Here is an 18,248-nt window from a genome sequence, read left to right as displayed (position 1 = left end):
ATCAAAGCTATAGACATGTGTCTTATTGCCATTCTTCTTTTTTTCCAGTCATCACATATGCATTTATTCATTTAGCATATACACTCATCCAAAGTGTCTTATAGATCAGAAAATATACAGAAAAAAAGCATCAAAAGTTTATTACATTTGCATAATTGTTCTAGTATCTGCTGCAGAGTAGTTCTAGTTACTATGACAAAGAAACGGTCTGAGCGTGACTAATCCATTGGAAGCCTCAGATTGATCTATGACACATACTTTCTGATATGGAAACTTTGTCTGAGGCAACGCGTGCCAAAAAGTAAAAAAAAAAAGCTTAAAAGGTTTGTAGTTGAGAGCCTCCTTCACACAAAATAAGATTATTATTTAAACTCAAAAAGCATGTTTTAAAGCCTAACTGCTCTATACAATGACATTGATGTTCTCCCATTAGGCCATACATATAGAGTTCCATCTGTTGTTCATATGCTAAATTGGTTGTAATTATATAGTGTGGTATTGCTATACTGTATTATTAAGGATATGTGTATGACACTAGTGAAAAACAAATTTTATAAGGCATTTATAAACTAGCTGAACTAGCTATAAATGCAATCAGATCATGATGGCAGGTAGTCCAAAGACTTCATATGTAGAACATCATAATGTGTGTGTGTGTTCACAAATGATGCAGATGTACCATCTGCTTGAGCATACATTCCATTTACGTTCATAATCTTGCTATTAACCAATTGTTATTAACATAAACTTAATTAGATTACCTGTGGTTAAGTAGTGTTTAAATAAATTTTTTCTTGCAATATTAATCATCCTCTACTGTTTATAAGAATTGTATGACACTACTGTGTCATCATTTAACACCTCTATTTTTAAGAATATAATTCTTTCCATAGGCAGGTACTAAAAGAACAAGACATTAGACACAAAGTAAGTAGAAATTGGGACAATTGCCTAATTCACAAAGCTAACAAAATTATTTATAACAAAATTAAATGATACTATAATTATTATATATAGTCCAATCTGTAACCTATTTATGATCATTATTCACTGTTAATTACTTTTAAAAATATATATTTAGGATAAAATACTTCAATTTACAATCCTATCTATCTGTCCGTTCTGTGTATTTAGGTCAGATTCGCCACACCACTAGATGGTGGTAAAACTCCATGTCCATGATTTCTAACGCGTTAACACGTGATTTACGTGTTAACACGCACTTACGCGTTAACACGTAGTGCGTGTTAACACGTGATTTACGCGTTAACACGTAGTGCGTGTTAACACGTATTTTCAACATGTTTTTTCCCTATTGGCCTTCCATACTTGCGCTGTGTCTTTGCTTCTCGCACTACGGTGTTGCACCGTTGCTAACAACGTCATTAGCTGCACTGCTACACGCGGGACTGTACCTTGTCTGGTTCTGCTGAGCGGCTAGAAATCACGCTCCACTTTTAATGTGACCATCACAGAGCCGTGGTTTGCTCTGTGTGAGAACGAGTACCTCTCCAGTGGTTGTTTTTTTAATGCATCATCATCATTGTGTTTCTTTTTGTTTATTTTCCCTTATTGGTGACGAACAACCCCTGTGAACCTGTGAAAATTCGCTCAGATGACCCAATGATGCTAGTATATAGGACTGTTCATTATAGTTGGTTCCTGAGGACTGTGTTCTGCCTATAATTGACTCCTTGTTAATGGTACATGTTAATATTATATACTGGCTTCCTGTTACATACAGGTGGTTTGGACTGGTATAATTTAACTAATTATCAAATTATTCGTTTATTTTCTTTCTTCTACTGTCTGTGGTGGTCGTCGGCCTTGTGAAATAAGGCTGACCATCACCATTTTGTTTTGTGTGAATAAATTATTTATATCATTTTGGTTTGTTGCAGGAGCTGGGGTCCCACGGGTGATGGAGCTTTTCCGGTGGTGGTGCTTCCTCCTCAGGGCGTGCTGTGTAACACTTGACGTGTGTGGTTGTGTAGTCTGAGTGCACAGTGGGGTGTGTGTGTGTGCCTTTTGTAAACACGAGTCGTGATAAAGTAATTTCTTCTGTTGGGAACCTCAGCCCTGCTGGTTTGTATGTTTTTGTTTTGTTTTGTTTCTATTAATTTCTCATTTTGAGATTTGATTGTGGTGATTGTGCATTGAAGTGGAGTGATTTTGTATGTCTTGGGAGGGCTCATTTTAAGGGATTCTGTCTAAATAAAATCTATTTTTGTACTATGTACTATACCCATGTCTTTTGCACTATTCTTTTTAAAGAGGAACGAACTTGTGTGCCTACCACCCTTTTGGGTGTAAGGAATATTTCCTGGGTGTAAGTCCCGGGGTGGCGTAGTCGGAATTTTATGTAAAATCTTTGCTTTCGTCATGAAGCTAAACTCTCCCCCCTCGTCATGCCACACCTATAGCCCAAACCATTCTAAAACAAATATAACAATATTAACAATATAGCATTTAAAAGATATTTTAAGATGCTAATACAGTCCTACCCCTAAACCATGTACTGTTGGAAATAAAAAGCATAACAGAGAGACACGTGTAATCACAATAACTTATTTACTGCAAAAGTAGTAAAATGAAAAAAATCAAGTACTGAGAAGTATTAAAGTTAATATTCCATGAGAACATTAATCCGGCTTTTCTCTGTCAAGCCACGCATTTCAATTTCTGTTTACGTAACACTAAGAGCCAATGAGCATTTGGTATCACTGCTGTAGAATGTGTCGTAAAGCTTCTTGAGGCGCATTATTTGAATTCATATTCATATTGTTTACGGTCTCTGATGAGAACTTAAATCAAGATCACTAGATAAAGAGCTGAATTTAAATCTCTTCCTCGCAATCGTTTGAATTTTAAAGATGTGGATTACAGCAAATGACTAAAAGTAATACATTTTGTGAATTTATGTTGTGTTTTGGTGTAATTATTATAGGGGTGTCCTCGACTAAGGATTTACATATTCGAATCAGAATTGTCGAATCTTTCCATAGTCGACCGATAGTCGAATCATCTATGTTTGTGTGCATGGGTTGGGAGGGGGCCAGACCAGGTACAAATTGGTAACTTTTATTTTCTTTCACAAGCAGCACAACAACTTTCTGATAAAGTGACCAAAACTGTCTTTCAAGTAATAAACGAAGACAAAACTGACGATGCATTTATATATATATATATTTTTTTAAGGTCAAATGTAAGGCAACATTTGTTTAATTATTCCTCATAACATTTTAAAGCCACGATCTACAGAACATCACACAAAAATACATTTTGATAACTAAACCTAAAAAAATGGTGATCCTGCCTTGGAAACTCCGGCTACAATTCAGTGTTTTTATTTAATTTGGAGATAGCGCGTCAAAGCAGTCATGACCAAAAAAAAACGACAAATGAGAAATGACAAATAATTTGTGATTGTGACTGTAAATAATAAAAACTAATCTTTATATACAATTCATTAAACGTTAATTTATAACAAGAAAAACACTGAAATTAATGATTTTATAGACACTACGCGTTATTATTTAGAACAGAAATACCTTGCTTGCTTTGACTTTGATCATCTCTGTATTAACTTTAGATACAGAAAGACCGGGTGATATTATTTATTTCAGGAATCTCTTTGCTATCATTTGAAAGTGAACACCGACCCACCATAATATTAAATCACAAGAAAGACATTCGTGTCAGGCAGAAATGGGTTCGGTGCAGATACTTCCGTTTCATCACCAAAATAAAAAAACGGCTTACCTGTTTTGACAAGATAACCACTATGTTTTAAATACATTTTAAAAACGTATACTCGTCGAAAAACATACGTTTTTTAATGTTTAGTCTGATGAACTCCTAAATATGAGACGCATGCTGAGCACCTAGCCCGTTCGGCTAAATTACATGCGCAAGCATGGCCAGCACGCAATAGCGCAACATCGATACAACGAAAAGCTATCCAAAATGTACATACTTAAATTAGATCAGAATTAACGTTTATAATAAATACAATTTTTTTAATAAAATAAGGTCAGAAGTAACAAAGTGCAGAACAAATATGCAAAATGCCTCAAGTGCACGGAAACAAAACACAAGCCAAATAGTTAAATCAGATAACCCAAAGTGATTTATAAATAAAATAAAATATAGAAATTATTAAAAGAACGAAAGGCATAATATCATTTGCCAGCTTTGTCTTTTAAATGTAGAAACAAAGAGGCAATGGTTTATTAACATAGAAACCTCTTATGGACGTGTAGCCCGGTCACAGGGGTTGTTGGATTTATTAACGCATTTTAAAAATATTTATTGAAAGCTGCTACTTCACATATTATTTGCAGCATTATCATAATATGCAGTATATTAATATATTGTGAGAAAGCTGTTATATGTGAAATCAGATAATGTGTGCACATGTACGGCCAAAATTGAATGATCCTCATTTCATAACACATCTGCGACGATTCGACTGTGAGATTGGTAGTCGAATCAGGCTTCTCCTATCGATGCATCGAATCTTCGACTAGTCGGGGTCACCCCTAAATTATTATTGCATAAGGCTGCATTGGAGAAAACGGCCTTCGTGTGACACAGTTTTACTCTGTTATTGATAGTTCTGTGCACTTCTATAACAGTCAGCAAATCAGATGTAAGACTGCAAAGGAGTGTTAGGACAGCTGAAAGGATTGGTGTGCACCTGTCCAACTTTTAGTATACAGAGTAGAGAGACAGGCTGGTAAAATCATCACAGAACCCTCTGAACCTAATAACTGGTTGTTATTCTGCCACGTTAGAGGATATTCGAGCATGAACCGCCTTTTTAAGGCCATGGCACATCATCTCAATAGGACTGAGGTCTGGACTTTGACTTGGCCACTCCAAAGTCTTCATTTTGTTTTTCATCAGCCATTCAGAGGTGGACTTGCTGGTGTGTTTTGAAGATGTTTTCTGGCAAAACTGAGACAAGCTTTGTGTTCTTTCTGCTCAGCAGTGGTTTTTCTCTTGCAACTCTGCCATGCAGGCCATTTTTGCCCAGTCTTTGAACACTGACCTTAAAGGGGACATTTCATGAAAATCTGACTTTTTCCATGTTTAAGTGCTATAATTGGTTCCCCAGTGCCCCTATCAACCTAGAAAATGTGAAAAAGATCAACCCAGTTTTGGTAAACCATTCTCTGTAAGAATGAGAAAAAATAGCTCATTAAAATTGGTCTCCCCTTGTGATATCAGGATAATACCGCCCCTTAATCTGCACTATCCAACCACGGCACAGAAATTAGGTCATTTGCATTTTAAAGGACACACCCAAAAACGGCACCGTTTTGCTCACACCTACAAAGTGGCAATTTTAACATGCTATAATAAATTATCTGTATCTTGAGCTAAAACTTCACATATGTATTCTGGGGACACCAAAGATTTATTTGACATCTTAAAAAAACTTGTGAAATGTCCTCTTTAAAGGCGCTCTAAGCGAATTGACGCGTTTTAGACCATAAAACATTTTTTGTTACATACAGGAAACATCTCCTCACTATCTGCTTGCTGCCTGTCCGCTGATCAAACTGTAAAAAAACGCGATCTCTGTAGACAGCCCAGGCTTCACAAACGGCAATATCAACATAGTGGCCGAACCTACAAACAGAAACCATAACAAAGTGTTTCAGCCAATAAACGACAAGAAGGATTTGGGGGTAGGGGTTGGGCGCGTTCATGAAAGCACGGAAGGGAGGGGGAGGAGTTAGCTACGCTCCGTCTGTTTGAAAACAGTTCAAACGTCAACAAAACTAACGTCTCGCAGATTCGCTTAGAGAGCCTTTAACTGAGGCAAGTGAGACCTGCATTTCTTTGGATGTTGTTGTAGGGTCTTTTGTGACCTCTTGGCTGAGTCGTCGCTGCACTCCTGGGTTGATTTTGGTCGGCCGGCCACACCTGGGAAGGTTCACCACTGCTCTATTTGTGGGTAATGGCTCTCACTGTGGTTCGCTGGAGTCCCAAAGCTTTAATAATTGCTTTAAAACCTTTAAAACCAGACTGATAGATTTCAATTACTTTCTTTTTTGTTTGTTTCTGAATCTCAACGTGTTGTGTTGTAGTGATGGGTCGTTCGCGAACGCCGGCTCTAAGAGCTGATTCTTTGTAGTGAACGAGCAGAGCCGAATCTTCAGACGCATGCAGGGGAGCCGGCTCTTCTAAGGGAGCCGAGCCAGAAGAGCCGAATCTATGAAAAGAGCCGGACTGCCATCACTAAAATGAAGAGCCGGAGCTTGAGCCGAAAGAGCCGAATCAATGGAAAGAGCCGGACTGCCCATCACTATTGTGTTGCTTTTGATGATCTTTTGGTCTACTTCACTTTGTCAGGTAGGTCCTGTTTAAGTGATTTCTTGATTTACGAACAGGTGTGGCAGTAATCAGGCCTGGGTGTGGCTAGAGACACTGAACTCAGGTGTGATAAACCACAGTTAAGTTATGTTTTAACAGGGGGCAAGCACTTTTTCACACAGGGACATGTGTGTTTGGATTTTGTTTTCCCTTCATAATAAAAACTGCATGTTGTGTTTACTTGTGTTAGCTTTGATTAATATTAACATTTGTTTTATGATCTGAAACATTTAAGTAAGACAAACATGCAAAAGATAAAAAAAAAGAAGGGGGCCAACACTTTTTCACACTACTGTATGTACCTTTGAGGTAGCAGTATGTAAGCAAGGTACATTAGAAGTACCAATATGCAGCTTATAGGTGCAAAAGTGTACTATTTTAAAAAGGTATAGCCCCTGTGATAACTTTTGTGTAGCATGAGCTTCATGAAGGTCAGTAATGATGTCAGTGGCTTCAAAGCAATATTAAGAACAAAAGCTTGTGTAATGTTTCTTTTGTATGTTGCTTTTGCATCATTTACCTGGGTTTTTAGATAACCACCTTAGCATATTCAAACTTCTTGTTTCATAAAGGAGTGCATCTGAACAACATGAGTTAAACACTGACTTGACCTTGCATTCAGTTTTATGTATGAAATATAAAGGGAAAAACTTTACTATACAAAAATATATTTATTATCAAAATTTTATTAAAAAGAGTTTAGATCAACCATAAATATTTTGTAAAAAAAATACTGTAATCATATCATTTATTACACATGAGATTATAGCAGGAGTGAAGTATGTACAGAGTCAGATGTTCAGTTTAAATATAAAAACAGATGAATCAATTCTTCAAACTGTCTTGCTTTGGGTTTTTGCTGCACTGTTGTCCACTTCAGTGATGTGGTTGCTCACCCAGCTGGTTTTTGGATCTACACAGATTCTCCTTTTGTCAGTCTCAAACCTGAAAACAGATTTAAAATTTGGGTCTAGTTTTACTTTACAATTTGAAAAAAGAAATACACTGAAAAAAAATTATTAATTTAATTTACTTCGTTTTTTAAGGTAAGTGGTTGCAATCAATTTATTTAAGCTACATAAAAAAAAATTGTTTTAATAGCTTAAATAAATTAATTGCAACCACTTACCTTAAAAAAATTATTTCAGTGTAATATCTGAAAACTCACACAATGGCTGGTTTGGGGCAGCTGCTGTCAGTCCAATAGTACGACTTCACCAGTTTCAGAGGAATCTGTGCATTGCTGAACTTAAAACAGCATATCGAATTGTCCAAGGCAACTGGAGCTGAATCACAATAGATTAGAGCCTACTGTTAAAAATAAGATAAGCAGAAAAAGTTTTGTCCAAATCTATGAAAAGTGATCTCACCACTTAAAGTCAGCTGCAGAGAGCAGAAGATCACCAGAACCATCAAAGCCATCAGATGTCTCATTGTTTTAGATGATGTGAAGAAATGAATCCTGGAGAAGTTGTGTTGAGCTTCAAGATCTCAGAGATCGATGAGAGATTGATGTGTGAAGAATATCATCTGAACATCTTCTTATATACACAACAGTAGAGATCTTCCTCTAACAGATATTCATCTAAATCCAGTTCTGAGTATCAACATACATAATGTTGAATTTGGCTCTTCCATACTTTTGGTTTTACTTCCCTGTTTCATGCGACTCATTTTCTGGTTATTGTCATATCACATAATAAAGTGTTTGGGCAAATCTCTTTAACGCTGTAAAAATATAAAATCCATTTAATATTTCACAGATTTTCGAGTTTCATTTAGATTAAATGGACACTATCACACAACCTGCAGAGATTATTTTAAAGTACTGGTATATTTAAAAAAAAAAAAATCTTCATTGCCAAAAAAAGCAATTTTAGGATTCCACTCTAAAAAAGGATGTGATAATTTTTTTACAACACATTATGTGTAATTTGTGTTGATTTTGTGTTAAAATAAATAAAAGTGACAACACAAGTTGTGCTAAAAGTGTTCGAGATGTGTCCTGTTTGTGACAACATAGTGCATTGTCCCTAAAATAACCCTGATTGTGTTGTTTTTACACAAGCCTTAGTATTTGTTCACCCCACAGAGAGTTCATGAGAAATACTAGAATCAGTTCAGCTAGATTTGTTGAGATCAGGAACAAATAACTTTAATCAGAAAGAAAAGCAAATGTTATTATTAAACAACAACATAACTCCCCCCAGTACATGGTTATGTGATGATGTCAAAAGGTTTTTGTATCTTAGTGTTAAATCATTTTTGTAGGTTACAATCTGAGCTTTATCTCTCAATTTTTTTAAGAGTATGTGTAGAATATGTTTTACAGCTTTATATAATAATAATTCACTGGTGGAAAATGTTATCAAATAGAACACAAACACACCAATAAATTATTTTAGTATTTTAATGGATGACTATAGGCCATGTTAAGTGAGAACTTTAAAGTATAAGCTTTTATATAATCAGTTTAGCAGAGAAGCTAGAATCTGGTTCTTAAGATGTTTGATGAGAAACAGGAACATGTAACTAATATGAGAAGTAATGAAAGCATTATTAATGGATCATCTTTGATGATGTCAGAGGGTTTCCATGCAATATTAAGAAGAAAAGCTTGTGTGGTATTTCTCTGTATGTTGCTCTCACTTATTGTGGTTTTAAATTGCCATCTCAGCATAAAACTCAAGTCTTTTCTGTTTATTGTATTGAGCAATCTCAGACTGAAACAGACTCACAGTTTTACATAAACGTAACCTTGCTGGACTTGCATTGTGGGGAAACTTCATACGATATTCATTTAAATCAGTTTCTCAGTATTAACATGCAGTTATGTTGAATGAGTTTTTTTCTCTATTCCTTTTTTACTCTCTGTTATACTTCTGCTCAGTGTTATAAGAACTGGACCATAAAACTTTTTTTTTCTTTTCAGAAAAACATGTGCTGCACCTTTTGGTTTATAAGTACTAAGTTACTTTAAAGGAAAACAGCACCGTTTTTCAATATTTTACTATGTTCTTACCTCAACTTGAATTAATACATACCCAGGCCCGGTACTAGGCTTGCTGGACTGGGGGGGCAGTCAGGATTTTTGGGTGGGCAGCCATTTCTCGACTAAAATGATTCATACACTAAAATTATGAATGTTTTTTCAATCCAATATTATTTTGCATATGTCTTATAATAAAAGGCCATTTATATGTCATTTTGCACATTCAAATTTTAAAAGTAGATGCAATTAGATTAATGATTTATAATGTTATAATGATTACACTAGTTTGACACATTTAGTCACAATTAATGAAATCAGGCAAGCAGGTGATATGAATACAAAGCTGTACATATAGCTATATTTTATTCATGTTTACACTGCATTTAATCTATTATTTCACTTATAGATAAATTAAAGCCATTCTTATACCTACCCTACCCAACATATGCCTTGCTTCTAAATAAACACTTGTTAGGAACTTTATTTCCACTTCTCAAACATTTTCTTCATTTAAAATAATGTATTTTCAATGTGATAAGCTGTATTGTCATTAATTCCTGACCCTATCATTGCTGCTGCAGCAACCTCAAATATCACAACAAAGCACAATGCTTTAAATAATATATTTTGAAACATCATGCAATTTGACATGCATGACAAATTCGTCAAAGGTTATCCTGAAACAGCACCAGACAAAAGCACAAGCCGTAAAATACTGTAAGTGTGATTCGCAACGAGACCAAAGATAAATCACATTGCTTTGTTCATAACACAGCAAATTAGATATTATAATAGAACGCAACATTATAAACTACAACGTTTTACCTTACGATGACCTTGCGGAGTGAAAGTTGCTCCTGAACTTAAGAGTCTGTAGATTTTTGCGTGTGAAGTTTTCCTCAAACGCAAGCTGAATGATGAATGACGATGACAAAACCGCTAAAATTTGAATTTAAAACTGCACGCGATGCTCAGCTGTTACAATACTGTATATTTACTGTATAACCATCTTATATCTACTATATAGCATGCCACAACCAAACTGCATATTCTAATTTTAATAAACAGAACTATGTCTAAAACAAACACATTAAATGCTGCTGGAGACTTGCCATTGGCTGTTGTATTTGAATGAATAAATAATGAGGTGAGTCCAAGAAAGGATAAGGGGCTATTTTGGGCATGTTTTACTATTAAATCTTTTTTCAAATTAATATGTGTTGGGTTATTACGTTTATGTAATACTAAATTGCATTGTTTCTGATATATATTTTAAAGATGTGTTTTTTTTTTTAGTTACCGTCATAGAGAACAGTAGTGCTTTTCCTGTGAGTTAAATACTGCTGAAAAGACCTTTAAGGTTTGAATAAGCTAATCAGATGAGAGTGGGCGGGAGCTGTAAACGCTAGCGCTTATCTAAAGAAAACATTTTTGTTTAAAGACACTCCATTATTTTAAGGTTGGCTGGACATTTTTGGGGGGGCAGAAGGAAATCTGGGGGGGGCAATGCCCCCCAGCCCCCCCTTAGACCCGGCCCTGTACATACCTATCTTTTATCAATGTGTGCACTTTTACACTTTGTACAGCACTTCTTGAATGTGTTAGCATTTAGCCTAGCCCCATTGTCATTGACATATAAAAGCACCTGTCAATGTTTAAATCCTTTTCGAGCAGCAAGAATGGCTTATATTTTCGAACACCTGAGGCGTATGTTTGCTCAGACCCTGACATGGTGTTAAGCACTTTTCCACATCAAAGACAGTTTTAATAAATATGACTTTGCATGGATTTTTGCGTATGGACACTTTACGATCAAATCTATACGCAAACTTTGTAAATGAGGCCCCTGGACTAAGTTTAGCTGAAAATCATAAACTTTCAAGTTGTCTGTACTGAAATTCAAGTTTATTTAACTTAATTAATTGACCAAACTATTTATTTTAAGTAACCCAAGTTATAGTTTAGTTGGAATACAGTGAACTTTTTCAAGTTGTCTGTTCTTAAATTCAAAAGCTATAGATAAGAACTGGACCAGTTCTCATTGAAAAAAGTTTTTCAGTAAAAAAAAATACATGCAGGATCTTTCGCTCTTTACCAGAAAAAAATTACAGAATGTAATCTGCTCTTTAATGAGGACCTCTTTAATATTGTAAAATTATACTCAGTTCATCTTTTCATTCACAGAAATTCATTTTTCTGATTTTCATATCTGACTTATATGTGCATGTGTAAATGTATCACACAAGCTAAAAAGATCGTCTGAGAGTGCAGATATATCTTAATAAATATAACTCTAAATTAAATTCAGTAATCAAAGAAATTTACTGCCAATGAAAGAAATTATTTGTAAATTTATTAAGATGAAAAAGTTAGCAGTCTTGTCAATACAATGACAAAATGTATGATCTACACATTTATGTGATGATGTCAGAGGTTTTAGGTAATTTTGAGATGGAACCTTTTTCTTTTAACACACACAAGCTTCTTGAATGTCTGTAATGATGTCAGTGAAAAGCTTGTGTAATGTTTCTCTGTGTGTCACTGTTACATCATATATTTAGGTTTTTAGATGACCACTGCATATTCAAACTTCCTGTTTTTTAAAGCAGTACATTTGTTTATTGTACTGAGTTGAAGACAGGCCTGACCATTCTGGACTCACTTTTATGGATGAAATATAATGGGATAAACTTCACTACACAAGAATTAATTTATTATCAAAATTTTATTAAAAATAGTTTAGACAAGTGATAAATATTTTTTTAAATATATTATTACACAAACATAACAGGAGTGAAATATAGAGTCAAATGTTAAGTTTAAATATAAAAAGATGAATCAATTCTTCAGACTGTTTTGTTTTGGGTCTTTGTTGTTCTGTTGTCCACTTCATTGATGTGACCGCTCACCCAGCTGGTTTCTGGATCTACACAGATCTTCCTTTTTTTAGTCAGAAACCTGAAAAGATAAACATAATAACAAGACTTAGAGAAAAGGTTTCAACAGATGGAGACATTCAGTTTGATATTACAGTTTGAAATGAGTAATATATCTGAAAACTCACACAATGGCTGGTTTGGTGCAGCTACTGGCGGTCCTATAGTACGACTTCACCAGTTTCAGAGGAATCGCTGCATTGCTAAACTCATAACAGCATGATGATTTGGCCAAATTAGAGGCAAATGGAGCTAAAATATCAAGAGATGTAAAATATGAGTACCAAGTCAGCCACTAGTCTTTAAAATGCATCTGCTATTTTATAATGCAACTATACTTTAAATACAATATGGTTAGCACCGAAGATGCTGCTGAAAAGTATTTGTACATGAAAAGTGATCTCACCGCTTGAAGTCAGCTGCAGAGAGCAGAAGATCACCAGAAACATCAAAGCCATCAGATGTCTCATTGTTTTAGATGATGTGAAGAAATGAATCCTGGAGAAGTTGTGTTGATCTTCAAGATCTCAGTGTTGGATGAGAGATTGATGTGTGAAGAATATCATCTGAACATCTTCTTATATACACAACAGTAGAGATCTTCCTCTTACAGATATTCATCTAAATCCATTTCTTAGTATCGACATACTGTAATTTTAAATTTGGCTCTTCCTTTTACGTTTTCATTTACTTCCCTGTTTCATGCGACTGATTTTCTGGTTATCGTCATATCACAGAATAAAGTCTCTTAAATGCTGTAAAAATCCATTTTATAATTCACAGATTTTCAAATTTCATTTAAATTGTGTAAATGGACACTATCATACAAGCTGAAAAGTTTATTTAAGAGTAAAAAATTGGTAAAAAAAAATCTCCATTGCAAAAAAATGAAATTGTGTATCATTGTAAGTTCAAGATTATTGTGGGAGGCTATATGTTCTGGAAATAATTTTACTTTAACGTTGTCTAAATCCACTTCTGTTGAACATGAAAATGATTTTCGTATCGAGCTGAAACTAACAAAAACACACGTGTCACGCTTTGTGCTACATTGATGGGGCTCTTAATGTGTCCTCCCAAACTGGACACATCTATGTGATATTATTGAAACAACACATGCTGTGCTACTTTTTACTTTATTTTAACACAAAATCAACACAAATGACACATAATGTGTTAAATAGCTTGACACAAACATAACAAATCCTTTAAGTGTTGTCCCTAAAATAACCCTGATTGTGATGTTTTTACACAAACCTCAGTATTTCTTCACCCACACAGAGAGTTCATGACTCATGAGAGAAACTAGAATCAGTTCAGAGAGATTTCCTGAGATCAGGAACTAAAAAGTTTAATTAGAAAGAAAAGCAAATGTTATTAAACAACAACATCATAACTAACCCCTCAGTATGGTTATGTGACGAGGTCAAAAGTTTTTTTGTATCTTGGTAATAAATAATTTTTGTAGAGTTTACAATCTAAGCTTTATTTATTAAACTTTTGCTTCTTTTTAGAGTATCTGTAGAATCACAGCTTTATATTATAGAATTCAGTGGTGGAAATGTACTCAAATACTACACAAACACACCAGTATATATTATAGTGTTTTAATGGATGACTAGAAGCCATGTTAGGCTTGAAAGTACCAATCTGGTTCTTAAGATGTTTGATGAGAAACAGGAACATGTAACTAATATGAGGAGTAATGAAAGCATTATTAATGGATCATCTTTGATGATGTCAGAGGATTTCCATGCAATATTAAGGAGAAAAGCTTGTGAGGTATTTCTCTGTATGTTGCTGTCACTATTTTTGGGTTTTAAATTGCCATCTCAGCATATTCAAACTCAAGTCTATTCTGTTTATTGTATTGAGCAATCTCAGACTGAAACAGACTCACTTTCACATAAACGTAACTTTGCTGGACTCACATTGGGGGGAAACTATAGGATATTCATGTAAATTCATTTCTCAGTATTAACATGCAGTTATGTTGAATAACTTTCAAATTACTTTCTTTATACTTCTGCTCAGTGTTATCCCAACCCCAAGCGACAATGGTTTAAAAATTAGAACACAAAAAGTATAAACCAATACTTAAACTGACATCCAAACCCAAACTCTAATCCCAACCCCAAGTGACAATGGTTTAAAAATAGGGATAAAATTGGTTGAAGTCACATAACGTGATGGCACCACCTTCCGGGATGCCCTTTCGTCTATATCTGACACTGGGTTTAACATGAAAGCAACAGAGCTCTCATTTCGTCGATATAGTGACACATAGGGGCACTCTTTGCGTCTTCATACTGACTCTGAAGGCGTTTGAACATGCTTTCATCTTAATTTGGGTGGTCAATCTGCATCTAATCTGGCATAATCAAGTAAAATTACTCAAAGTACTAAAAAAAGACATTTTAGGATGCTAAAGTCAGGTTTAATCATATGAAATGAATTTTACAGTCAGAACAACAAAATTGAGGCCAGTAAATCTTGTGTAGTGTGTAGTAACTTTGGAAAACAACTTTGGCTGGTGAGCAAAAAAGTTACAGTAATGTCAAGGCCTGGTTATGATACTTAAATAATTGACCCAACTATTTATTTCAAGTAGCTTGGGGCCTCATTTATAAAATACTGCATAGAAAATTTCCTAAATCTGATCTTACGATCATTTCTCAAAAGTGGATACGTGTGATTCATAAACAAACGTGCGCACAGAAAATGCGGGTATAGATCTGAAATCTGTAAATCGCAAATGATCTTAAAATTGTGCACAGTTAAATAGTTTTAAATCTCTGCATTTAAATGATGCCTAATTAATGTCAAAAAAGCACCTGTCAAGCACCTGCTTTTATTTTCAAAAACCTGCAGCGTACATTTGCTCAGACCCTGACGTGGCGCTTATCACTTTTCCATGTCCAAGACAGTTTTTATAAATATGAACTTTATCGTGGATTTTTGCATACGCACACTTTATGATCAAATCTGTGCGTGCACACACTTTATAAATAAGGCCCCTTTGAAATTTTTTCATTAACTGAAATTCATGTTTCTGATTTTCATTTCTGACTTATATGTGCATATGTAAATCTACACTATCACAAAAGCTAAAAAGATCGTCTGAGAGTGCAGATAAATCTTAATAACTTACTTCGCAAAATAATTTGAAACTTTAATTTGATTTAGTGATATAATCGATTATTCGGGTAAACATACTGGAAGCAACTGCAGGATCAATTTTCCTTAAATATTATTTACACAAATAAACTATGAAAGAGTCTAGAATCAGTAATCAAAGAGATTTACTGCTAATGAAAGCAATTTTTTGTAACTTTAATAAGAGGAGAAAGTTAGCAGTCTTGTCAATACAATTAAAAAATGTGTGATCTGCACATGTATGTGATGATGTCAGAGGTTTTAGGTTATTTTGAGATTTAACCTTTTCTATTAACACAGATGAGCTTCATGAATGTCTGTAATGATGTCAGTGGAGTTTTAATACAATGTAAAAGAAAAGCATGTGTAATGTTTCTCTGTATGTTTTGCTGTTACATATACTATGTTTTACTGTTATCATATATTTAGGTTTTTAGATGATCACCTCAGCATATTCAAACTTCCCGTTTCATAAAAAAGTGAATCTGTTCATTGTACTGAGCAATATTACAACTGAGCATTAGTTGAACACTGGCTTGACCTTGCTGGATTCACTTTTATGTACAAAATATAAAGGAAAAACGTCACTACACAAGGATATATTTATTATCAAAATTTTATTAAAAAGAGAATAAAATGTAAAAATATATATTTTATTAAGACAAATTACAGTACATACATAATATTTAGTAAAAATATTGTCATCATACAGTAAATCATTTCCAAATAAGAACATAAGTAAGAGTAAAGTATACAGTATGTACAATGTTAGATCAGATGTTTAGTTTAGACAGATTATAAAGACTGTGTTGGTTTAGGTTTTTGTACTGTAGTAATTGTAGTTGTTGTGCTAGTTGAAGTTTTCATATCCACTTTAGCGATGTGCTTGCTCACCCAGCTGGTTTCTGGATCTACACAGATCAACCTTTTGTCAGTCTCAAACCTAAAGAGGGACAAAAAAAGAAATAAATTTTTAACTAATGGTTTAAAAAATACAGATTAAAATGAAATAATGCTAACACTTTACAATAAGGTTCTACTTGACTTGTTAACAATAAATTAATGCATTAACTATGAGCTAAAAATACTTTAATGAAAAATTAATCAGAGTTCACGTTAATTTTGGCATTTACTAATATATTTATAAAAAAGTGTTGTAATAAATACATGCTAAAAAAATTGCTCATTGTTTGTTCATGTTAGTTTATTCATTTACTTATGTTTACTTATACAACATAATTGTAAAATGTTGCAAAAATAATATTTGATTACTCACACAATGGCTGGTTTGGAGCATTTGCTGGAGGTCCTGTAAAACGACTTCACCAGTTTCAGGGGAATCGCTGCATTGCTGAACTCATAACAGCATATTGACTTGTCCAAGGCAGCTGGAGCTGAAATATCAAGATTTGTCATTAATCTGTACAAGGATCAGCCAATAATGCAATACTATTAAAGATACAATAACATTTCAGTACTTTAGCATAACTGAAATAATCCACAAGAAATGCTTTTAGAAAATGTTTTGTCCAAATCAATGAAAAGTGATCTCACCACTTGTAGTCAGCTGCAGAGAACAGAAGATCACCAGAAACATCAAAGCCATCAGATGTCTCATTGTTTTAGATGATGTGAAGAAATGAATCCTGGAGAAGTTGTGTTGAGCTTCAAGATCTCAGAGATGGATGAGAGATTGATGTGTGAAGAATATCATCTGAACATCTTCTTATATACACAACAGTAGAGATCTTCCTCTAACAGATATTCATCTAAATCCATTTCTAAGTATCAACATACACTGTTGAATGAGATTCTTTCTCTTCCTTTTTTTACTTTTTGTTATACTAAGAAGAACTGGACCAGTTTATTTGTGGAAAAACGTGCTGTCTGCAAGTTTTTCAAGTTAGTTTTAGTCAGCAAAAAAGTGTCATTTAAATATTTATTTAATTTATATTTTTACAGTGAGAGACATCCACCAGATATTTTTGAATCACATCTAACTTTATGAATCACATCTCTTCAATGTTGTATAAATATACTCTTTATGTACTGTCAGACAACTTGAAAAGATGAATAAAGTGCTGGTGTAGATTAGAGAAGTGACTCCGCATAGAAAAAAATAAAGCAGACAAAAATACAACAAATGCATTGTGACACATTTCTGTGTTGTTCTGAACAGTAAACAACAACAAAGATTGGTGTCACAATTAAGATTAGTAACACATCTACATTAGACTTTGAACAACAACACATACTGCTTAAGGTCATCATCAGGTCTTTGAACAAAACACTGGGAAACATAAAAATACATAAAAGTGTCCTCACAACATGTTTCAGGTGTGCACTGTAAAAATAATATTATCATTAAGTCATGGCAACTTATGCTTTTACATTAACTCATCAAAATATTTTAAGGCATTTTAATATTTTATAATTTACACTAGAAAAAAATTGAACGTATTATATTAAAATAATATATCACTGTATATCTCAGTGGTAGCATTGCATCAGCAGTGTAAAAGGTCATGGGTTCAAACGCACTCCTAATGCACTCACTGTATTGTAAGTCACTGTGGATAAAACCGTATGACAAATGTGTTAATGTAATAAAATTATTTGTGCAGCCATTTTTATTGTACATCAAATTTTAAGGCAGCAAAAGTTTGTCTTCAAATTTCCCCATATTCATGTAAATCAATTTCTGAGTATTAACATTATTGTAACCAATGTTATTTCATTTTCCCTTTTCTATTTTTTTAATATTTCCACTTCCCCTCCTA

At 34.0% G+C, this 18,248-nt stretch overlaps 3 protein-coding genes across 3 annotated transcripts in view; all 3 read right to left on the bottom strand.

Annotated features, from left to right (window-relative positions):
• Nucleotides 1-18,248, bottom strand: part of LOC135781240 (C-C motif chemokine 4-like) — a 59,281-nt gene that overhangs the window by 30,172 nt on the left and 10,861 nt on the right. The window lies entirely within an intron of this gene.
• LOC135781647 (uncharacterized) lies at nucleotides 7,160-12,854 on the bottom strand. The gene is made up of 7 exons (XM_065292272.2): nucleotides 12,719-12,854; nucleotides 12,441-12,564; nucleotides 12,229-12,334; nucleotides 7,998-8,061; nucleotides 7,755-7,874; nucleotides 7,553-7,670; nucleotides 7,160-7,329 (listed from the first exon to the last, which is right to left on the bottom strand). The coding sequence occupies exons 1-7, from the start codon at nucleotides 12,780-12,782 to the stop codon at nucleotides 7,218-7,220; spliced, it is 708 nt and encodes a 235-aa protein (XP_065148344.1). The 5' UTR covers nucleotides 12,783-12,854; the 3' UTR covers nucleotides 7,160-7,217.
• On the bottom strand, nucleotides 16,203-18,172 carry LOC135781242 (C-C motif chemokine 4-like). Its single transcript, XM_065291606.2, has 3 exons — nucleotides 17,023-18,172; nucleotides 16,745-16,862; nucleotides 16,203-16,411 (listed from the first exon to the last, which is right to left on the bottom strand). The coding sequence occupies exons 1-3, from the start codon at nucleotides 17,084-17,086 to the stop codon at nucleotides 16,264-16,266; spliced, it is 330 nt and encodes a 109-aa protein (XP_065147678.1). The 5' UTR covers nucleotides 17,087-18,172; the 3' UTR covers nucleotides 16,203-16,263.

The sequence above is a fragment of the Paramisgurnus dabryanus genome, chromosome 23 (genome assembly GCF_030506205.2).
Source record: "Paramisgurnus dabryanus chromosome 23, PD_genome_1.1, whole genome shotgun sequence".
NCBI classification, from domain to species: domain Eukaryota; kingdom Metazoa; phylum Chordata; class Actinopteri; order Cypriniformes; family Cobitidae; genus Paramisgurnus; species Paramisgurnus dabryanus.
Note: the sequence above shows the minus strand (reverse complement) of the source record. Positions and strands in the feature narration are given on the sequence as shown.

Coding starts and splice junctions, on each gene's coding strand:
- LOC135781647 (XM_065292272.2), bottom strand. CDS start 12,782: ATGAGACATCTGATGGCTTTGATGTTTCTGGTGATCTTCTGCTCTCTG. Junction 7,875..7,997: donor AGAGCCAAATTCAACATTAT/GTATGTTGATAC, acceptor TCGATCTCTGAG/ATCTTGAAGCTCAACACAAC. Junction 7,671..7,754: donor TCTGCAGCTGACTTTAAGTG/GTGAGATCACTT, acceptor ATTGTGATTCAG/CTCCAGTTGCCTTGGACAAT.
- LOC135781242 (XM_065291606.2), bottom strand. CDS start 17,086: ATGAGACATCTGATGGCTTTGATGTTTCTGGTGATCTTCTGTTCTCTG. Junction 16,863..17,022: donor TCTGCAGCTGACTACAAGTG/GTGAGATCACTT, acceptor TTGATATTTCAG/CTCCAGCTGCCTTGGACAAG. Junction 16,412..16,744: donor TGCTCCAAACCAGCCATTGT/GTGAGTAATCAA, acceptor GTCCCTCTTTAG/GTTTGAGACTGACAAAAGGT.